Source organism: Mercenaria mercenaria, chromosome 16 (genome assembly GCF_021730395.1).
Source record: "Mercenaria mercenaria strain notata chromosome 16, MADL_Memer_1, whole genome shotgun sequence".
Taxonomy (NCBI): domain Eukaryota; kingdom Metazoa; phylum Mollusca; class Bivalvia; order Venerida; family Veneridae; genus Mercenaria; species Mercenaria mercenaria.
The window spans coordinates 25,079,086-25,103,985 of NC_069376.1; the positions used below are offsets into that span (position 1 = coordinate 25,079,086).

General features: G+C 34.9%; 1 protein-coding gene across 1 annotated transcript; it reads left to right on the plus strand.

Moving 5' to 3' along the window:
* Positions 1 to 8,996: 8,996 nt before the first annotated feature.
* Positions 8,997 to 10,897, plus strand: LOC123543303 (zinc finger protein 468-like). The gene is made up of 4 exons (XM_053525813.1): positions 8,997 to 9,362; positions 9,972 to 9,994; positions 10,276 to 10,428; positions 10,696 to 10,897. The coding sequence occupies exons 1-4, from the start codon at positions 8,997 to 8,999 to the stop codon at positions 10,895 to 10,897; spliced, it is 744 nt and encodes a 247-aa protein (XP_053381788.1).
* The last annotated feature ends 14,003 nt before the right edge of the window (positions 10,898 to 24,900 follow it).

Consider the following 24,900-nt stretch of genomic DNA (forward strand, 5'->3'; position numbering starts at 1 on the left):
CACAATGTCGTTTATCAAATAGTCACGGAGAACATACGCCCCGCCCGAGGATCGAACTCACGATCCCGCGATCCGTAGACCGACGCTCTACCTACTGAGCTAAGCGGGCGGTCTTGAATGCGACGATATAAACCAGGGTTCGGTATTAGGATGCGTGATGGGTGTTGCACTTTTCATTACCCTCATGAATTTATTCATGCCGAATGTGCTATTATTTCGCTTGGTTGCATTCTAAATTTCCAAGGGATCTTCTTACAGACTTTATAATTATCTATTACTCGGAATATGATTTGCAAACCAGCGTGATGTAATAACAACCGAGTATTTATTGGTAATGCTGATGCAAGTTAAATTGTTGGGTTCGACACAATCAACAACAAAGGACTGACCAAATATGTTTCTAATTTGCCGGAAAAGTTATTTTTTGATTTGTCTACACAATTACACTGTATAGGTCATTTCGGAAATTTTCAGCTTTTGACGGTAGAGGAAGACTCCCCGACTTTTCCAGTCATTGTTTCAGGCAAGAGAGGGCATGTGGGTAGAACTGCCGATCTTCCGTTAGCCAGCTGGATGGCTTCCTCACATGAAAACATCTACTACGCCAGCGGCATTTTGAACCCATAGCGCTGAGGGGCATGCGATTTGAAGTCAGCGACCTTGTATGTCCTCCTTGACAGAATCGACTTTCAGATAATTCAGATGCAAAAATCTTTAAACAGTTTATATGTTTATGTTCACCGCTAAGAAAAATGGGCCGTTGTCGGTCGTTTATGTAGACAAAAAGCACATTTACTGTATACATTATATCTAAAACATATGAAGTCTAACTTTTATATTCAAAATACTCGATAAACTGTACGGATTTCTGAACCCGAACTAATGCGCATACTATTGACAAGATTACAAAGTCCGACTAAGAAGAAAATAGAATCAGGTTTCACCATCGTAGCGAGATGACGGAAACGCATTTACACAAAAGAATGTGGTAATACAACCTATACATACAGCACCATTTATCTTGTATTAGACACTTAAACATTCTCTCATTCTCTTAAGTAATATCCAATAATTTAACCAAGAGACGTTGCCATGAATTACATCCTATTCCAATTCACGTAGTGCCAGCAACGTAAATAATTACTTCAGTAAATCCTCTCAAAGATTTTAGTTGTCAAATGCCAGGCTAGCGAATTTTTATTAGCATTGAAGCATAAAATATTACAGTAAAACGCACCAGAACGCACATGCGTGGATGAGTGTAGTTTCTGGGCTTGGTCCAGCAACGTCATAACGCCCTGCAATTTTCCATATGCATGTATCTTATATGTTTGAGACTGGATCACAAGAATTCTGCTTATCCCCTGGATGCCTAAAGTGTTATACTACAGTTCTATTAATATGTTTTAAGAACCAGCTGTTTATCCGTTCGATAAGAGAAATATGTTACATTTAAGAAATAATAAGTTTCTTATCGTGTTTTGAATTCTTATATGTAAAAATATATCACGAAAGCCTTCATAATATATTGTTTCGCATTAGAACGAAAAGCTCGGGTTTTTCTACGATAAATCACAGTCTGGAAACTTGATATTTCGATTCTATTACGACATACTCGTATCAACAGTGTTTGAAAAAAAATGGTAACTACTTTTTACGACCGTGTTACGCGCCTGTATCGGATGACGTCACTGCACGCGAATGGGTTATCTCAAATTCTAACACGATCCGATTCATTTTCCTATTAAACAAAGAAGGCCCAATGTCGTTCTGATATCGAATGTCCAATGTCGTTCTGGTATCGAATGTCTAATGTCGTTTTGGTTTCGAATGTACAATGTCGTTCTAGGTTCGAATGTCCAATGTCGTTCTTAAATCAAATGTCCAATGTAGTTCTGATATCGAATGTCCAATGTTGTTCTGGTATCGAATGTCTAATGTCGTTTTGGTTTCGAATGTACAATGTCGTTCTAGGTTCGAATGTCCAATGCCGTTCTTAAATCAAATGTCCAATGTCGTTCTGATATCGGATGTCCAATGTCGTTCTGGTATCGAAAGTCCAATGTCGTTTGGGTTCAAATGTCCAATGTCGTTCTAGGTTCGAATGTCTAATGTCGTTCTGAAATCGAATGTCCAATGTCGTTTTGGTTTCAAATGTCCAATGTCGTTCTGAACTCGAATGCCCAATGTCGTTCTGAAATCGAATGCCCAATGTCGTTCTGAAATCGAATGCCCAATGTCGTTTTGGTTTCGAATGTCCAGTATCGTTCTGAAATTGAATGTCCAATGTCGTTATGGTTTCGAATGTCCAATATCATTCTTGGTTCAAATGTCCAATGTCGTTCTGAAATCGAATGTCCAATGTCATTCTGAAATCGAATGTCCAATGTCGTTTTGGTATCGAATGTCCAATGTCGTTTTGGGTTCGAATGTCCAATGTTGTTCTAGGTTCGAATGTCCAATGTCGTTCTGAAATCGAATGTCCAATGTCGTTCTGGAATCGAATGTCCAATGTAGTTTTAGGTTCGAATGTCCAATGTCGTTTTAGGTTCGAATGTCCAATGTCGTTCTGAAATCAAATGTCAAATGTCGTTTTGAGTTCGAATGTCCAATGTTGTTCTAAGTTCGAATGTCAAATGTCGTTCTAAAATCGAATGTCCAATGTCGTTCTGGGTTCGAATGTCCAATGTACTTTTGGGTTCAAATGTCCAATGTCGTTTTGAAATCGAACGTCCAGTATCGTTCTGGGTTCTAATATCTAATGTCGTTTTGGGTTCGAATGTCCAATGTCGTTCAGGGTCGAATGTCCAATGTCGTTCTAGGTTCGAATGTCCAATGTCGTTTTGGATTCTAAAGTCCACTGTCGTTCTGGGTTTGAATGTCCAATGTCTTTCTGTGTTCGAATGTCCAATGTCGTTCAGGTTCGAATGTCCAATTTCGTTCTGAAAATGAATGTCCAATGTCGTTCTAGTATCGAATGTCCAATGTAGTTCTGTGTTCGAATGTCCAATGTCGTTTTGGTATCGAATGTACAATGTCGTTCTGGGTTCGAATGTCCAATGTCGTTCTAGGTTCGAATGTCCAATGTCGTTCTGAAATCGAATATCCAATGTCGTTTTGGTTTCGAATGTCAAATGTCGTTCTAGGTTCGAATGTCCAATGTCGTTCTGAAATCGAATGTCCAATGTCGTTTTGGTTTCGAATGTCCAATGTCTTTCTGGTTTCGAATGTCCAACGTCGTTCAGGTTCGAATGTCCAATGTCGTTTTGAAATCAAATGTCCAATGTCGTTTTGGGTTCGAATGTCCAATGTCGTTCTAGGTTCATATGTCCAATGTCGTTCTAAAATCAAATCCTCAATGTCGTTTTGGTGTCGAATGTCCAATGTCGTTCTGGTATCGAATGTCCAATGTCGTTCTGAAATAGAATGTCCAATGTCGTTTTGGTATCGAATGTCCAGTGTCGTTCTGGATTCGAATGTCCAATTTCGTTCTGGGTTCGAATTTCTAATATCGTTTTGGGTTCGAATGTCCAATGTCGTTCTGTAAGCGAATGTCCAATGTCGTTTTGTATTCGAAAGTCCAATGTCGTTCTGGGTCCGAATGTCCAGTGTCGTTCTGGTATCGAATGTCCAATGTCTTTCAGTTTCGAATGTCCAATGTCGTTCTGAAATCGGATGTCCAATGTCGTTTTGGTTTCGAATGTACAATTTCGTTCTAGGTTCGAATGTCCAATGTCGTTCTTAACTCAAATGTCCAATGTCGTTCTGATATCGAATGTCCAATGTCGTTCTGGTATCGAATGTCCAGTGTCGTTTTGGGTACGAATGTCCAATGTCGTTCTGGGTTCGAATGTCCAATGTCGTTTTGAAGTTGTTCTGGTATCGAATGTCCAATTTCGTTTGGGTTCAAATGTCCAATCTCGTTCTAAGTTCGAATGTCCAATGTCGTTCTAGGTTTGAAGGTCCAATGTCGTTCTGGGTACGAATGTCCAATGTCGTTTTGAAATCGAATGTCCAATCTCCTTCTGGTTTCGAATGTCTAATGTCGTTCTGAAATCGAATGTCCAATGTCCAATGTTTAACTTCTCGCCAACTTCACGTTTTAAATGTCCGATGTCGTTCACTTATCCAATGTTTAATGTCGAATGTCGAACTTCTCGCCAACTTCACACACTTATTTCTTTTATAACAAATTCGTCACTTTTTCCTGGAATGTTTTTCTTTTTGAAAAATGTCTTTTCGTGTTCAAAATGAGAAAAAAAAAAGAAACGACTTTTTAAAGTTTAGTGGTACTTATGCAGCCCCTGTAAATACTGAATGAGCCTTGCTAATATTACAACAACAAGTCATGATCATATCTTAACCCTTAGCCTGCTGGCGGCAAGTGATTTTCTGCACTGTTCGCCATTCAGTCAGTATCGTTTCGGTAAGCACCCTAATGGTTAATGGTACGGTCCAGATTGAAAAAAAAAATGGAGTTCATTATTATAGAAATTTAGCAGAGTAACAGTTAATCATGTGGCGAGTTATATTTTGTAAAACTTTGTTTATAAGATGATATTAGTAAAAATTGAAATCTGGCCAGATGATGCTGGTGATGGGCTATTTGATTAGAATTTGATGGAAAATGACAAATTTATTGCAATTTTATTAAAAAATGAGGATAAAACCTCAAAATATTAGACTTTCGCTGTTTTAAGTGTTTTTGTTCAAAAACTGCATATTTATAGCCTACTGATAACTAATTTTTGGCCATCAGAGGTAAAAGTGAACATATTTAGAAGTTTAAATGTGTAACTTGTATGCAGATCCGAGAAGAAAATGTCACAACAGGGCAAAACAAGGCTACATTTAGGGTAACTGCTTCAAAATTATGTCGCAACAGCTATTTTTGGACAAAATCTGACGTTTTGTCTTATGATATTGAAAATGCCATAAAACCTTAGAAACCGTTGATAAAACATTGTATTTTTAATGCATTAAGGTTTCTTGTACATTTCAAATGAAACTGGCACAATGTCAGAGAAAAAAGTTTTTCTTATAAGCATACAGACACTAAATAGAAAAATAGCGCGAAAAAAAATGGTAGTCGCATTTTTCTATTTAGTGTCTGTATGCCTTTAAGGTAGTGAAGCTGAATGTCAGTGTTTAAGGTAGTGAACCTGAATGTCAGTGTTAAAGGTAGTGGACCTGAATGTCAGTGTTTAAGATAGTGGACCTGAATGGCAGTGTTTAAGGTAGTAAACCTGAATGCCAGTGTTTAAGGTAGTGAACCTGAATGTCATTCTGCGAACTGCGTTTCCTCTGTGTGCGAGTTCGACAAGACACGACTTTAACGGTATGCCCGATGGACTTTAAACAGCATACTGATAATATGTGAATGCATACAGTGGCACAGAGTTGACTTGCACATCTCTTTTTTTTGTCTAATTGTAAAAACAGCATCCACTACTTTAAGAAAGGACATAGCTGGAATTTCTTTTACATCTGACAAAAACGTATATATTCATTTGTTTATTTTTCTCATTTGTCTGGTAAAGCTGTTTTGTACGTGTACATAATCTTACACAAAGATACTTCTGTATTAAAGTGGAAGGATGATGATAACAATAATAATAATCATTATTATTATTATTACTATTATTATTATTATTGTTGTTGTTGTTGTTGTTGTTGTTGTTGTTATCATTATCATTATTAATATTATTATCAATCAATATTAATATAAATAATAATTGCTCTACAAAGCACTTTGAATGTGTTTATTAATAAAAAGAATTCTATGTAACTTGTACAATAATAATAAGTAATATTATTATTATTGTTATTATTATTATTATTATTATTATTATTAAATTATTGATGTTGTTGTTGTTAGTGTTGTTTCAATTGTTTAAATTTAGAAATAGACAGGAATAAATGCGTAATACAAATGTACTATTTAAAAAAAATACTTCACAAATTCTTCATTTCTTCCGCAATTAATTAATAGCCATACGTTTGTATGCAATTGACCAGTCGCCGACTGTCAATCAAACTTATCTATGATCCAATCAGATAACGATATTTAACAAACACGTGTGTACCACTTATCGTCACCATTTTCCTTTGACAAGCTGGTTGTCAAGGTTAGTAGATAAGTAAGCACTAGTTAAAACTCTGTTTTATTGCTAAACTGTTGAAGTGAAGTTAGAGTTGTGCAAGTTATTTCTTTCAGAGACATGCAAACTCAATATTAGCGATTATTTTTGCCAGAAGATAACGATTTAGGAAAGTTCTTACTTTATCACAATGGAAATACTGTTCTTTGACCTCGGCAACATCTTTTTTTTTGCAAAAATAATCTTGTTTACCTTGAAAAATGCGAATAATTTCACACCTTCGGTATCGAGCCACGGAATACCAGTGACTGTTCGGGTGCCCATACCTACCCCTATAAATAAAACTGAACAAGTTCATTATAAATAAGTATTTATGCCACTTCTTAAATTTCAGTTTGATATAGTGGACGCAACTTGACCCCGATGGTTGACCTTTGTATTATTATACATAAAGAGGCACAACCTATTATTGAAAAGGAGTGTACGTAAAACACGAGCTGCATGAGAAAGTGGAAATATGAATTTGTGTAATAATAAATTAGTGTATTGGAAAGTTTTAACTGATCAAATGTAAGTATGCATACTTTGATACTGCACTGTAAACAAACTAATTTCATATAAATATACATGGCAACCCTAATCACCCTTTATTTCTACAATGAAATAACCAATATGAATAATCAGGCGGAGGTCAACCATCGCGGTCAAGTTGCGACTATTTTTTTTTTAGCCACAAAAGAGAAGCCGTTTGTGTACCCGAAATGAATTAACACATGTAAAGTTGAATGATATCATGATCAATTATTTAGAAGAATTAACGAAATGTGAATAAAGTGACAAAAAGTATATTAATCCGGACGTAAATTTGTTCAATACGTTCATATTGAGTTAAATATTCAACATTTTTTATAGAATTTCCTTTGAAAACGTTATATAGTTGAAATGAAGTATAGAATTTGAGACATACGAAAATACAGTATAGAAGTTCTGATAAGAATTTGAGAAATATACGAAAATACCATATACATTTTAGAATTTGAGAAACATATGAAAGTGAAGAAAACTACAACTTAACACGGAGTCTTAGCGAAACTCAAATACCCGCAGCCTGTTTAACCTTACTGACAGTGTTATTTCCTTCCCGATAAAATTGATAATGACCAATTAGCAAACTTATTTGTTATAATAATCTTTTGTAAGGAAAAAATATTAGCCAACATCGGAAGGGACATCATTTCAGCATTATCGTATCCGTCATTTTTAAGCTTGTTTTTCAATTTAACAACGTTTATACATCATCATCATCTGTCGTTAATAGACAAAATATTTTATTTTTTGACGCTGAATTTTTTTCTACTATATAAAGTTTGTAGCTTCGTGGGTTCAGCCAAATTTCTTCATGATAGTTATGATTTTTACCTTGTGATGATTTAAAGTGAATAACTGTAATTTATGGTGGATCAGAGCTATTATTTCCAGGTAGGGATTTCGTTTTCAAATAATTTGTTCTTCTTTTTATCAAATTTCCATCATAAAGAAAACGTGTGTAACAGAATAGTATATTAGGTTCTTTTTGTCTGGTCAATTTTTCATTGATAAATATTTCGTTTTGTACATGAAACTTATTTTTCACAAAATTATTTGAACCTGTGCATAACATGCGTATTTGAGCCGCACCATGAGAAAACCAACATTGTGGCTTTGCAACCAACATTGATCTAGACCAGCCTGCGCATCCAAAATCCAAAAACTGTTTCAAACAAGAAATAAAGAAACATCTGTATAAATGTGCGAGGCAGAAACAAAATGGTATATTATAGCATAAATATTTAGAGATATTTATTTGCATAGATACAATTTTAGTTTTATTTTGGGGTTTCATAATTTATTAAGAAATTTACTTATTGTTTTTTTTCCCGTTCATCGTAAGAGAATATAAAAGACGATTTACTTACTTATTATATAATAACAATTCATTTTAGCTTTTGTCAATATTTACAGGATATATATCTTAAGGGACCCCATTGGAAATAAGTGATTAAGTTTACTTTAATGGGCCATCCAAGATCGACTTGATATGATTATTTGCTAATATTATATTCTTATAACAATTGTCTTTTATATTGAACAAGTATATGTTTATGTAATGTATGTTTTTATATTATGATATTTTATTCGTATGAGCTTATAACCTGAATAGAATTGAATTGAATTGAAATAATACACAGGGGAGCACCTGCGGTCTTCGTGTCCTTAAAAAACTAGACCTGTCTTATAATTGTGTCGATGCGAGGTTAAGCCAAACAAACTATACACACATAAATAACATTACACCGAAATGTGTCATTGCAACTTTTTCTGATAGCTAAAACGTCTGGTTTGATGTTGGATTTCCAAGATGACACACGTTTTGTCTTGAATGCTTACCAGTAAAGTATGCCAAAAATATTTTGTAACTGTTGCGCTATAACTTCATCAGGTCAAATGCTACAGAAAATGGATACATATTTATACATATAAAGTACTTCTGCACTTGTTTGACTTGAAAAAAAAGCAACCTAAAATCTGGTAAAATGTTATATATTTGTGATGTTCTGTAACTTTTCATCTTTTTCTTTTTTTGCAGATTTATGCAGGCGTTTTGTGTATATCAACATTGGTATGAACTCAACATTGGTATGAACTCAACTTTGGTATGAACTCGACTTTGGTATGAACTCAACTTTGGTATGAACTCAACAACATTAGCGGAGGGAGTGAAGGGAAACGTTTAGCAGTACACAGAAAGTCAGAACAGTTTTAAACTGCACTTCACGTGATCGAGTTATCAGTTTAATATGAATCACTGGACAAAGGGAGAGAAAATATGAAGAAACATAAGCAACATGTATCTTCATGAAGAAAACATTAGACAACACATACAGGAAAAAGAAAACATTTGACAACACGTACATGAGAAAGAAAACATTTGACTATACATACAGGAGAAAGAAAACATTTGAAAACACCTACATGAGAAAGAAAACATTTGACTACACATACGGGAGAAAGGAAACATTTGACTACGCATACAGGAGAAAGAAAACATTTGACTACAGGAGAAAGAAAACATTTGACTACACACACAGGAGAAGAAAACTTTTGACTACACATACAGGAGAAAGAAAACATTTGACAACACATACAGGAGAAAGAAAACATTTGACTATACACACAGGAGAAAAATATTTTGATATGGATAACATACAAGTAGAAATCAGTGTATGAAGTGGATAAAAGTTTTTAAATTGGTATTTGCGGTTTGGCATTTAAGTCGAAAATTATTCTGACGTCACACATTAGAACACATGTTTGAGAGAAACGTTTCAGATGTTATATATGTGATTGCGTAGGTCAAAGGAGCCAACATCCCAAAAATCGTATGACAATACATACTGTTGAAAATTGCTATAAATATAACATTTGTGATCAATGGTGATTATTTCTGCAATTCAAGCAGTGATCTTCAGACATATAATAAAATGCAAACAGGAGAGAAGAAGAGCTTTAAATGTGCAGTTTGCGATTATGTATGTCACCATCGCGGTAATCTGAAGAGGCATGTTGCAATACATACAGGAGAGAAACGCTTTAAATGTAATGTTTGTGATTATATGTGTAACCAGCGCACTCATCTGAACAATCATATGGAAAAGCATACAGGAGAAAAACACTTTAAATGTGATGTTTGTGATTATGCATGTCACCTTCGCAGTAATCTGAAGAGACACATGGCAATACACACAGGAGAGAAATGCTTTAAATGTGATGTCTGTAATTATGTGTGTCGCTGTGGCAGTGACTTGAATAAGCATATGGCATTACATACAGGAGAGAAACGCTTTAAATGTGATGTTTGTGATTATATGTGTAACCAACGCTCTCGTATGAACAATCATATGGCAATACATACAGGACAGAAACGCTTTAAATGTAACGTTTGTGATTATGTGTGTCGTTGTGGCAGTACTCTGAACAAACATATGGTAATTCATACAGGAGAGAAACGCTTTAAATGTGACGTTTGTGATTATGCGTGTCACCGTGGCAGTAGTCTAAAGATGCATATAGCAATACATACAGGAGAGAAACGCTTTAAATGTGATGTTTGTGATTATGTGTTTCGCTTTGCCAGTAACCTGAACAGGCATATGGCAATACATACTGGAGAGAAACGCTTTAAATGTGATGTTTGTGATTATGCGTGTCGCAGCGGCAGTGATCTGAAGAGGCATATGACAATACATACAGGAGAGAAACGCTTTAAATGTGATGTTTGTGATTATGCGTGTAACCGGCGCACTCGTATGAACAGTCATATGGCAATACATACAGGAGAGACACGCTTTAAATGTGGTGTTTGTGATTATGTGTTTCGCTGTGGCATTTACCTTAAAAGGCATATGGCAGTACATACAGGAGAGAAACGCTTCGAATGTAATGTTTGTGATTATATGTGTAACCGGAGCTCTTATCTGATCAATCATATGGCAATACATACAGGAGAAAAACCCTTTAAATGTGATGTTTGTGATTATGTGTGTCGCCTTGGCAGTGATCTGAAAAGGCATATGACAATACATACAGAAGAGAAACGCTTTAAATGTGACGTTTGTGATTTTGCATGTCATCGTGGCAGTGGTCTGAAGAGGCATATGGCAATACATACAGAAGAGAAACGCTTTAAATGTTATTTTTGTGATTATGTGTGTCGCCTTAGTAGTGATCTGAACAGGCATATGGCAATACATACATGAAAGTAACGCTTAAGTTAGATATTTGTGATTATGCCTGTAATAAAAAAAAAAAGATACTGATATACATATGAAGATTCATACAAGAAATATTCTTTAAAGGTAATATGTGTGTTTATGCATGTCGCTATGAGAGTAATCTGAAGTGGAATATGGCACTATATACAGTAGAGAAACGCTTTAAATGTGCGTTTGTGTCCGCGCAGTCTGACCAGGACCTATGCGGTTCGCTAACGGGTTCTCTAATTGCAGTAGACTTTGAAAGTAAACTGCAAACAGCGGATGCGCAGGCTAAAACATTACGATAGCCGTGCAATATTCCCTTGAAGTCAAAACGTATGCAGAAAAACTACCTTTTTTTGTATTTTCTTAGACTGACATGGATGGTCATTTTGTCCTACTGTCGAGTTTTTCCGTAATCGGTCGGAAATTCCTCGGGATCAGGTGATTTTAAAAAATATTTAAACGAATATCTGTTCAGTTAACTGACTCAGGTAGGTACGTTTTATGAAACAAACAGGAGGCATTACTTTATTTTTACTGAAAATGTTCTTTTAACACTCTTTGTGAGAAATTTCTGAAACTGTCGTGCACTACCTTTGAAACGTCTCAGTTATACTCTTTGGACAAACTTGAAACCTATATCCTTTATAAATCTTGATGAATATTTTTACAGATATAAAAATAAATGTCATCATGAAATAAAGTGATCCTTCACATGATTTTGTTGTTATGGTTACCAGTGTTTTCAGCTTGCCTAATGTTTACATTAATCAAAATTTAAAACGTTTTTACAGTTAGACCCTATAACATTGCATTTGGAGGCATTTTGTTTTTAGCTGCTGACTTCGAATCGCTTGTCCGTTACAACTGCGTGTTCGAAACTTCACTTAGGGTGTCAGTTTATACTAATTCATTTATGCTCGATTGTGGAGAAAGCTTATAGCTTATTTGAACCACTCTAGAGTCCGTTTCTTGGAAAATCCAGTACTGGTGTCATTTGAGAAGTCATGGTCGTGATCCAAGTGAGGCCCGACCCCACGACCCCTGGGTTGAGCGGCAAACACATAAACCACTAGACTATCGCTCCCCTTTAGGGTGTTGAACTATTGAATGTGAGGAAGCCATCCAGCTGGCTAACGGAACGTTTCTACCCAGATGACCGCCCGTGCCTACAATAATGCATGAAAGGACATCTTAGTTTTTTCTCAGCCATAAAAAAGCTGAAGAGTCGCCACTCACGGTACAAACAAGTGTGCGAATATTTTGGCCATTTCTCGTACGAGACCGACGTGAAAAAATACACTAAGTAATCTTAAAATGACTTCAAATGAAGTATGTAAATGTTTTTAAATTTTGTGTTATCATTACGATTGCATGTGTTAAAAAAATGAATTCAAATAATGCATACAACGCGCAAGCACAGACAAACAAACAATAAAAAATAAATAGAAATATAGATTTACGAGATTTTATTTCAAATGTCGAAATTAAAAAAGAAACCTTTAAAATATAATTTGTGTAGGTATGGAATACTATTAGGAAAATTAGGATGATAATTTCAAACTTTTATCTTTTAAAAATGGAATGTACATCATAACGGAATATACAGTTCCTGCATCTATCTTTAGCGTATTGATTTTTGTGATTCACTTCCCTTTCAGGTTATAATGCAGTAATTCGGTCCAAAATGTGCTTCCGTGGTGTAGTCGAAAGAAGTCCCTAATAAATAAATCCTAATTTTTCCATTTTTCGCGCATTTGCGCGTAAATCGGGGGCCAAATGGGCATTATTTCACTCGTGGAATGAATTTTACATAAAATAGGACACGTTTCATGCTAATACTCGCATGTTTTCGAGTTGTTTACTTGAAAACGAAAGTAGGGTGTTTATTCTGCGGACCGCTTTCTGAAATGCGGCAATATGAGGGTACCTGACTTCAGTTGACTTGCATTTCACTGCATACTATTCAACACCCCTTTTTCTTTTCGTTTTCTTGAAGCAAATGTATGGATATCTTGTGGAAAATAGGTCTACGACGGAGTGAAAATCTAGAAACTGTAACAAAATTGGTCTGAAGTAGCTGAATTTTATATGAAACAAAGAACAAATTCTTTTATTGATATATAGCCTTTATGGCTCTATTTCAGGTATGAACAAGTAACGTATACATTTTCAGACAAAAATTATTCGCATTTGCACACGTACGTGATTCCCTTGTAGAGTCAAACTTGTACTCACTTTGCCGAGTTACGAGTAAAAAGGTAGTTTTCAAACTCACATTATAGCGTTTATTTCTAATAGTAGAGAAGTGACACGTGTTGTACGCAGCGCAATGCCTTTTCTTGCATGTTGGACAGGATTTTCCTGTGTTTTGTCAGTGCTGAAAAAAAACCTTTTTGCACAGCAGACAGGATTGTCGGTGCAAGAAAAACTCAACTTACTCCTCGGGGTTTAAGATGACTCACGTGCTGCAATTTGTGAATGAACGGTACAATAATGAAATAGTGCTTAAAAGAAAAGCAAAATCGAGGAAACAAAATCGACCAGTCCGAAGTTTTATTGGAAAACAGTAAAAACGCTTATTAAAAACAATAGTAGTGCTAGCAACAATAATATACCAACATTAGTTGTCGAAAATAATGGAGATGATATTTACTATACCATTGATAACGAAAAGGCAAACTGTTTTAATGAGTATTTTTCCTCTGTGTCAAGAGTTGATGATTCTAATGCACATTTACCTAACTTTATGTTAAAAACAAATTCTACCTTACATATATCTCCTATAACTGAAAGTGAAATTGCTGACATTATATCTTCATTATTAACTAATAAAGCTGTAGGTCCGGACCATATAAGTCATAGGTTACTTAAAGAAACACGTTTAACAGTTGCAAAACCTCTTAGTATCATATTTAACAGGTCTGTTCATGAAGGTGTTTATCCCAGTGCTTGGAAACTTGCTAAAGTAATGCCCCTTTTCAAAAAAGAAATAAAAAATAATCCATCGAATTACAGACCTATTTCCTTAATAAGTTGTGTCGGAAAAGTCACGGAAAGAGTAATTTTTAAACATATCTATAGCCATTTATACTCCAATAATTTGATCTATTCCCTACAATCTGGCATTTTACCTGGTCATTCAACTGTCTTTCAGCTAGTAGATATGTATCACCAACTATGTGAATCTTTTGACGAGAGAAAATCAACTTGCATTGTTTTCTGTGATATATTTAAGGCATTTGATAGAGTTTGGCACCGTGGTCTTCTTTTTAAACTTAAGAAATACGGCCTAGATGATACTCTACTTAGTTGGTTTGAGAGTTATCTTTTGAATCGCAAACAGTCTGTCTTTGTTGGTAGTGAAACCTCGAGGATACTCCCACTAAATGCTGGCGTTCCAAAGGGCTCGGTCCTTGGACCTCTACTTTTTTTAATCTATGTAAACGACATAGCTGAAAATCTTTTAAGCATTACCCGTTTGTTTGCAGATGACAGCTCCTTAGCTGTAACTTCTTATGATGTGAATTACATAGAATCTGTATTAAATAGTGATCTAACCACAATTTCCCAGTGGTCCAAACAGTGGTTAGTTGATTTTAATCCTAACAAAACTGAAGTAATGTTTATTTTCTAATCTACAAGTAAAGCCATCTCTTTATTTTAATGGTATTTTACTAGATTATGTTGATCTTCATAAACATTTAGGTTTAACTTTATCGTCCGATCTTAAATGGCACGAGCATATTAGCCACATAGAAAAGTCTGCATCGAAAGTTTTGAGTTCTATGAGAGCACTAAAATTCAAGTTAAAAAGATCTACTCTAAATCAAATTTATATTTCATATATGAGACCTATATTAGAGTATGCATCTATCGTTTGGGATGGATGCACTGTACAACAAAAACAATCCTTAAAAAAATTACAATATGAAGCGGCGCGTATAGTTACGGGATTAACCAGGTCTGTCTCAATACAAAATTTAGTTCAAGAAATAGGATGGGTCTCCTTAGAGGACAGACGAAATATTCAAAAGCTTATTACAGTTTATAAAGCTAAAAATAGTCTACTCCCCGAATTCTTGTCAAATATTTTTCCTCCTGTTGTAGCAGAGATATCTAATTACCCTTTGAGAAACAATGATAACTATGTAACAATAGCTCGAAGAACTCAGATTTATAGTAACTCATTTATACCGTCATCTACCGATCTGTGGAATTCACTTTATATAAACATTAGAAATTCTGAATCCCTTAATATATTTAAATCAAGGCTAAAAGATTTATTCAAAGCACCAACAATCCCCAAACACTTTTATTACATGCAAGGTTAAGAAACCGATACAGTAATCTGAATAACGATTTATACAGGAATCATTTAAGAGATAATCCCAGTTGTGACTGTGGGTATCCCATCGAGAAATGCTGAACATTATTTCTTTCAGTGTATGAAATTTAGAGAACAAAGAATCGACCTATTTCACGAAACCAGAACTTTTCATCCTTTAAATGACACACTGCTATTATTTGGATCTGACATGTACTCAGACGAAACCAATACAATAATTACTTTGGTGGTGCATAAATTTATCATAAATTCTAATCGTTTTCAGTGAGAATGGCTTTGACTTGTAATTTCTACCAGTACCTAACATTTGATATTGATTATTAATCAAACCTCAACTTATCGCAAACGAATACAGTTACTCCTGCCCTTGCCTAGCTTCTGGGAAACAGATCCATGATGAAAAATAGCAATATCAACATCATATACAACATTAAACTAGCTATTTTTTTCTATTTTAGTTTCAGTCATACTTTGGTCTTTTCTTCATTCAAACTTTTGTAATACATGTTATAATTGTTTATTTCGTAAAAGTAATTAATTTTATGTAATAGTTAATTTTCGAGGGAAGGGCCGTTTACTAATGTTGGCAGAACTTGTGGTCCGACCCTATTGCTATAATTCAATCGATTGTTAATATCCATATGTTGATGTAATGATATAAATACATGTATTATAAGCAATAAAATATGTTTAAACTAACTAAAAGAAAAGCATTCGTTTTATTTAATTTCTGCTACTAATTGAAGAATACATTATGTAGGAAGAAAAATATCTCACTACTTGAAGGTGTGAATTTGAATATATGGTTCTCAGAGCCTCGTTACCGCCTAATCTGTTACCCGATAGCCAGATATTTCCATTCGCATCTTAAACCGGGCATCATCATATTACCACAAAACAGTTTCCCGAGAGCCAGATACTTCCAGTCGCATCTTCATCCGGGTCTCATTACCGCAAAACAGTTACCCTAGAGCTACATATTTCCATTCGCATCTTCAAACGGGCATCATCATATAATTAACAATAAAACAGTTTTTTCTAGAGCTAGATATTTCCATTCGCATCTTCATCCGGGCCTCATCACCGCAAAACAGTTTCCCTAGAGCTACATATTTCAATCCGCACCTTAACCAGTGAAAGATTATAATGATAATATTGAGAAATATTTCGTATTTCGTGTGGGTATGCAAAATATTTTAAGGGATTATGACAACGTTTCTGAAATGCATTCAATCTCGTCGCTGTTTCTATAACCGGAATGATTCTCAGACTATTTTTAAATCTAAACAAGTATGATGTAACCGTTTCGAAGATTTGGTTTGTTTATATCACATACAAAGCAGTATGAAGTACGGAAGCATGGAGGGGACATCGGATATTTTTATTTTAATTTATCTCGTAGCCACGAGTTATAATTTAAAAAAAGCAAAAACAAAAAACGAAAAAAAAAATGTTAACTCGTGGCCACGAGATATAACTAAGAAAAAACAACAAAAAACTAATTCGTGCCCACGAAATATAAGTAAGAAAAAAGAAGAAATGATTTTTTGCTGATTCGTGGCTACGAAATATAACTAAGAACAAAACAAAAAACGATCTTTTGTTAATTCGTGGCCACGAAATATGACTAAGAAAAAAAAACCCGACAAAAACGATTTTTGCTAATTCGTGTTTTTTTTTCTTAGTTATATTTCGTGGGGGTCGGCTAAAGTTAAGGGGAATACCAGACTGGTAAAAAACTTGAATGCTGGTGAAAAAAATATCGGTAAACCCATAAAAATATCAGCATATTTTTATTTTATTGGTGACAAGAAACTAAAAGGCAGCGAGCCCAAAACTGCATTTTATTTCAAATTAACCAAACTATTCTCTGAAACCTAAACCTATGGAATGAGAATGTGCAGTTAAGAGCTCGCTACTTTTATAAGATAATATCTATGTAAACTAGGATTTATTTAAAACAAGAGAATTGAATTAAAAGCAAGTCAAAGTTCAGTGGGATAAGGCCATGACTTTATTATTAAAAGTATATTATTTTAAGCATGTATAAATTGTAATATACAAAATGCTATACTGAATAGAAAAGAAAAAAATAACATGTCTGAGAAAGAAGTATCGCCAGCTAAAATGCCAAGCGATATAATATATGCGCAAAGTGGCAGCAGTATATAAATAAGCTCAGAATGTTGACCTGGCGAATGGCAGAGAGTCAAAATTCATTGCAAAAGAGAAAGCAAGGCGAAACAGCACAAAACTATATCTTGAAACGGTTTCCTATCAACTTTAAATATTGCCTTATGATGATAGCCTGGCAAATTTACAAACATATGACACATACCGAAATGCACGCAATGAAAATGCGAAGGACCATGATATAATACCGCTGTGCTGTATCATTTAAATGTAAAATAAAACAAAATTGACATATATAATTATTTATACAAGAGACCGGATGCTATGGACGGATCACGACAGTGTGTCGAGCTAGAAATAATACCAATCAAAGAAAGAGGCTGCACTGAGTAACAGACTAGAATCGGTGCCACAGACTAGTAAGAGATGGAATGGGATCCAATTAGCAGGGGGTCATGTTTAAACAACAGACCTAAATTCGTTAGAGGTTTAAAGCAAAGGTGATCCACAAATAAATAAAAGGTATGTACGGCCTTACACGTACATATCAATAAAACTCAACTCCCGAACGGTATAACACCAACTTGGCCGGGAGTTGGAAACCCTGCTAAAATAAGTAACAGCCAATTCAGAGATCTCGATGACCGACCCTTGGGTACAAGTTCCCCTCTAACGGGTTACAAAAGCATGAAGCCCAGTAACTCTAATATAAGACATGGTCAATCGATGGCAAATATTTTCGGCAGATACTCATGACCAAGCTAGAAGTGGTGAGCAATATATAATTTGATACAACCGTTGTATCTTGAAGCCAAAATTGTGGATCATATAAAACCGGGCTCACCGAATACGGACAAAATACTAATAGCTAAATTATGTAAATTTTTAAACAATTGATTAGATCATAGTCCTTTGCATATGTTCAGTTGTATAGCAATTGAGTAAATTGAAATAAAGTCATGACGGATTTTAGCCTATCCATATATATATTAACATTTCATTTCAATAGTATTCTAAATTAATGTACAGTCTTTAAATGTTCAAACACATTTCACAAATTTCAATAATATTCTAAATTAATGTACAGTCTTTAAATGTTCAAACACATTTCACACCCGTAAAACGCATAAAACAACAAAGTTATTAATCATATTACTTCACTCAACAGAACGAAAGTCACAGTCTTTCAATGAATATGATCACAACAACACAATTGTCTATCAGTATCACCATGACTTATGAATGTTCATAATCGTCTGCTTGAACCAAGACTGTCGCTGTGGTATCATTACACGTCAAAGCCTGTACAAAACGCAGCACTTGGCTTCTGAAATTGCAAAACTAGAGCGCAGAAAAACTGATAATATATTTAAAAAGACAAGATTGTAGGGCAGGGTGGGTGGGAAATTTATTGAGAGATGTTTCCTCTACAAATTCTGAAGCAAAAATTGGCAGATTTACTGTTAAAAGTCCACGAAGAGCACGAAAATTGTTAATTGCGGCATACTCCAAAGTTGTGACGAATACTACACTAAGCGGGATGAGACGAGTCACAGAAACTGGTCATCACTGCAGAATTCACCTATACGATTAGCGTTATAGGTCACCAAAAATAAATGCATTTATTTACAAAGTTAACATAAATGATCTTATTACACCATAATGTAATTAGATCGCTTCTGAAAAATAGCATTGTATTAAGTCATTAAAATAGTTTTGTTTCAGTTCTATGTTTAGTGAAAGTACTTCTGTTGTTGATATTTTTTCATTTAGCTATGGATATTGTATTTTATATATTATGTTGACAATGATGTTATGGAGCTTTTGTTCCTAATTACAGTAGTTATATATTCAGACAAAGAGCTATAAAAATAAATTATTCATAGTCATAGCTATAGTTGTCTTCAGTATATCGTATGCCATTAAGGGGCTTGCAGCCGGATTTATAGTAAATTATTTCAAAAATCAGAAATTGTCTTCCTGTTTATATTGCAGTAATTCGGTCAAAAATGTGCTTTCGAAAGAAGTCCCTGATAAATAGATCCTAATTTTTCCATATTTATTTCATTTGCACGTAAATCGGGGGTCAAATTTCACAGTGAAAAAAAAACTTGCCACTGGTAAGAAACAATAAAATGGGTAAAGTTAGAGGAGCTCGCGATAGTTTTTCCGGACAAGTCGATATTTACCCCAACACCGTGCCAATTTGGTTGTTTCTAATTGACGTAGGTTATAACACACTAAATAGTTGTTGTTCTTTATTCTATATAAAACTGACCTATTTCCAATGACCGCAGCACACATCTGGACCCATTTTAAATTTCTGTAACTTACATTTTCTTGAAGAATATTGTCATTGTTAACTTAAAATCAAAAGAAAAGTGGGGGTCATGTTTGATGCAAGAAAAATATTTTCAGTCAAACACACAAACTGCAAAATCAGCTAAAAAATGAGACCCAAAATTATACTGGTGGTGTATGATCTAAGTTTCCATGAAAAAATTTGTCATGTTGTTATTTCATTATGAAAATGCTACCTACATGTCAAGCATAGATCTGTCATGTGATTTTAGCCAAACAATTGCAAAGAAAATAAGGAAAATAGCTCTACAGAGCAAAAAAACTGAGGACTATTTGTGTCCGCCATTATGCGACTACCATTTCTTTTTTCGCGCCATTTTATATTTAGTGTCTGTATGCCATGTAGCTCATTGCAGAGTTGGAGCGGTCTTCTGCGCATGCCAGGAATTGATTATCTAATGTCGCGTACGGCAAAAATGCAAAAATTATTGCATGTTCGCACTCATTTAGTGTATAATATGTATGATATACTGACTAGAGGTTAGAGTTAGTATCACCATGGTTACAAAATATATAGTTACATTTAAAGTACTTTTAGTTCAAATTGCTTCAATCATGCATATACCGTAGTCTGTAATTTATACCCGCGCTGTAATTCAACGCTTTCCCGTACTTTTCTCAATATGAGTTTTTAGGGTTTTGGTGCGCGGATTACAAATATATCTGTCGCGACTTTCTTAAAGCAACGACCATTTTCTAGAGTAGGACTCTTAACTTTGATTGTTGCAGTAAAAGTTTAAATTGTCCGTTCTAAAGGGAGCATAATTTTTTTATAATTGATCAACACCTATTTTGATAAAGCCTTCCTTGGCATTACGATACAACGGCTATATCAAAAATCAAAAACGCTCACAAGTCTAGCTTGGTCAGGAGTATCTGCCGAAAATATTTGCGCTCGAATGACCATGTCTTATATTGGTGTTGCAGGGTTTAACCGGCTGCAACCTGTTAGAGGGGACCTTGTACCAAAATATGGTCGGTCATTGATGTATATCCTTGCACTGACTGTGACTTAGTTTAGCAGGGTGACTCCTCCCGGCCAAGTTGGTGTTATGCCGTTCGGGAGGAGGGTTTTTTTTTAATATGTACGAGTAGGGCCGTACATATCTATATAATTTTGTGTGGATCAACTTTGCTACATACATCTAACAACATATGTGGGTCTTTTATATTTAACTTGATCCCCTCTGCTAACTGGAAGCGCCTGTAAACCATCTCCTTATGTTGTCTGTGGCACCCTACTTATGCTACCATTAGTCCGTTTATCAGAACAGTCTTTTGCTCAGATGGTATTTAATCTTTCGCGTTATGACGCGATCCTCTCCGGCATTCGAGACCGAAGTTATTCTTTTCGAACCTTTGTTGGAGGGGACCTTGATCAGAAATGGTCGGTCATTCGCCAATATCTCCGTAATGGCTGTTTCTTAGTTTAGCAGGGTTAATGTTGATATAATGGCAAGACCGGGAAACAACATCCTTTGCTACATACCTCTAACACATTGGTCTGCTTATAAATATAAGACCACCTGCTATATCTGGTAGCGCTTCCTGCTTCTTTATTTACATATCAATAGTGCAGTCTTTCCTGGATATTATTACTATTGCGTTGACATTACTGTCGCGATCCAACCCCTTTTTCGTTGAGGGGCCTCCGTGGCCGAGTGGTTAAGGTCGCTGACTTCAAATCACTTGCCCCTCATCGATATGGGTTCGAGCCTCACTCGGGGCGTTGAATTCTTCATGTGAAGAAGCCATCCAGCTGGCTTACGGAAGGTGGGTGGTTCTACCCAGGTGCCCGCTCGTGATGAAATAATGCACGGATGGGCACCTGGAGTCTTCCTCCACCATCAAAGCTGGAAAGTCGCCATATGACCTAAAATGTGTCAGTGCGACGTTAAACCCAACCTTTTTCGTTGACGAATGCAAAATATTACAGTGGTAATTCTATTAGAAACTTAATGTAAAAGCAATTGATGCATGATTTCTTCGCTACCAGTCTTACTTGTAGTTCCTGTTACCTTTCGGATATGTGATGTGCAATTCGCCTCACTTTCTCATCGGCTGTGAATGGAGAAATCTCTGCAATTTGCCAGTTTCTTCATTGTCAGCATATAAAATGGGCTTCTGTCTCTTTGCGTTGCCTGTAAGTTGCTATGCCATTTAGCTAGTGATTTATCTTGTGTTCATATTCATTTCATAAAATTTAAACATAATATATGCCATGATATCAATGAAATAAAGTCGCAGCCATTTTCCATCTACCTTTGTGTTTGTTATTTGTGAATGCTAATAAGAATAGTTAAGAATATTTGTACTGATGTCGTAAAACGACATAGATATAGCGAACCTTATAAAATATCTGTATGTTCTACCTTGATCGTAACCGATCTTAAGCTGGCCCTTGCATCAAGAATTAGACAGCCACCTTCCTTTGGCAACTTTATGGGTTCATTCCTTTGTGGGTTGCTTAACACAGGTCTGGCTGTATACTTTGTAATAGAGAGGTCGCGATGTTGCACTTGGGCGGACACGCATACGTGTAGGTTCAAAGAACATCTCAAGCGACAAAAATCAGACATTACAGAAAAAATATTCACAAATAAGTCATGTGTAAGCGTTAAAGTTATTACCAGGTTAAGAGTACCTGAAAGTATTTGGCATACTCTGAATATTACGTATACTTGTAAAAATTTAATTCACATTTTGTATGCGCATGTGCATGATATCTCTATCTCTCTGTTACTGGGCATGCTGCCTTCTGTTCATAATTGATATATTTAAAGCTAAAAGATGCCCTTGAGCCTGTTTCATAAAAATTTGTAGGATGTGTTTTCACATACTTAGACCAATATAAAAGCAGTCTTACAAAAAATATTCAGTATGTATATAACCTAAACTACAAAATTTATTTATCACTTCCCCGCATCATATTATCTCAGATCCGAGAACGGGGATAACAGTTGTTGTCTGTAAGTATTGACAGGTGGCACTCATTAATCTTCGCTAATTTTTTCGGGCGTTTTCTTTATTTTACACCATATTTGTAACCTGAAAATATCTAAATTGACCAAAATAACCTGCATAGTTTACCACTGGCACAGTGGTGTAGTGATAAGTTCTCCGACTTTCATATACGTTACCATGGGTTCGATTTCAATTCAGACTGTTTTCAATAATTCGATATAATATCATTTTATCGTTACTGTTTTTATTCTTACAACATTTTATCATATAGATTCTATATCTAACACTCTTGGTAATAAAATGTACGTAGAAGAATGTCAAAAACGGCATGTTCTAATCTCTGGCCTGGCCTGGCCTGGCCTGGCCCGATGAGCCCAATTTTCGACGGGGCCGGGCCAGGCCAGGCTAGGCCAGGCCAGATTTTATTGTACATAGAGAAATTAATGGCATAAAATCTAAATATACAATTGTAGTAGCAGGCAGTATTAACCTGTATTGTTTACTTGCTGCATGTCAAATAAAATGAGAAACCAGTCCTCTGGAGAATCATTAATTAGCCGACATTCATTTTATTTGAAATATAGATTTGCACTGAAAAAAATGGTGTAACTAAATGATAACTATCCATTTTTTCTGTGATCAAATTATTTAAAATCAACTTAAACACTTGGTTTTAAAACTAATGGCTAATTTCACTGATAAGTTTACCTGCTGCAATATAACTGAATATTTGCATGCAGTGAACACTTCTCTTTTGGAATTGTAATTACAGGTTGTGTCCCTACTATCCTTAGCTGACCTTTTAACTGTTCAGTTGAACTTTTAATGTGTTTGGTTTAGTTAAGCTGATGTTCAATTTATGGAAGGGTAATAAAAATAATATTCATTGTGGGACCTCTAACTTATTGTCAGGGTGTTGGCATTTTAGATTACTGATATTTTTCTTGCACAAAAAATAATGGTGCATTGTGTTTATGTTATTTCTAAGTGATATATTTAATGCTAAAAGATGCTTTTGAGCCTGTTTCACAAAACTTTGTAGGATTTTTTCCACATACTTAGATCAATCAAAGAGCTATAAAAATAATATATATTATTAATATGTATTTTTAGTTCTTTGGATCAATATAAAAACAATCTTACAAAAATATTCAGTATGTTTATAACCTAAACTACAAACTTGATTTATTTATCGCTTCCCCGCACTATACTATCCCAGATTCTAGAACGGAGGTAGCATTATTTTAGAAATTGAAAGTTGTTGTCCGTTAATTACATGTAGTATTGACAGGTGCCACTCATTAATCTTCGCAAATATTTTCAGGCGTTTTCTTTATTTTACACCATATTTGTAACCTGAAAATATCTAAATTGACCAAAATAACATGCAAAGTTTACAAATAGCACAGTGGCGTAGTGATAAGTTTTCCGACTTTCACACATGTTACCGTAGGTTCGATTTCAATTCAGATTGTTTTCATTAAATCAATATAATGTCATTTTATTGATACTGGTTTTATTCTTACAACATTTTATGGTAATAACCGTTGTATGTAGAATAATGTCAAATACTTGTGTATTTCTTTCAATAAATGAACAACAAATCACGATAAGTGACAATTTTCCTGCATTCTAAGTTTACAGAGGAAATTAAAAAAAAATGATAATGAAAATGGTCAAACAGGTGTTTCGAATTACAGTCCCTAGACTGGTAGCTGAACGTTTTCTCAGCACAACTTTATCTGCATGTACGACCTGGCAGTAAAGAAATGTTTATATTTTATTTGGTTTTCAATATTTATATTTTTATTTATGTTTAGGCACCGAATTTTTTTTTACGGAAGCATACGTAATATTCTTGAGTGCTAGTCCAATAATTTTGGACAATACTAAATAATCCTCAATAGACAAAATAATAAAATTAGTTAGGTTATTATGCATATAGGTTTAATATTCAATTGGGGGAAAACCAAACCACCAGTCAAGAGTTAATTGAGGTGGAGATCCCCTGATAATAGTCATAACAATTAATCAGGCATCACCTTTAAATTAGACGTAATAGTTATGTTAGCTACAGGCTTATTCCCAGGTGTATAATTTTACAGAGTGGGAGTTCAAAATGTATTTATATAATGTCTGAAATATCCAAACTTATTCCAGAAGTCAGATTTTAAAGATGCTATAGAAATCACTTTCA

What these genes read in the sequence shown, in the direction of transcription:
- LOC123543303 (XM_053525813.1), top strand. Translation starts at nt 8,997, where the DNA reads ATGAAGAAAACATTAGACAACACATACAGGAAAAAGAAAACATTTGAC. An exon ending in ACATACAAGTAGAAATCAGT is followed by an intron (nt 9,363 to 9,971) that starts GTATGAAGTGGA and finishes CATTACATACAG; the next exon opens with GAGAGAAACGCTTTAAATGT. An exon ending in TGTGATGTTTGTGATTATGC is followed by an intron (nt 10,429 to 10,695) that starts GTGTAACCGGCG and finishes TCGCCTTGGCAG; the next exon opens with TGATCTGAAAAGGCATATGA.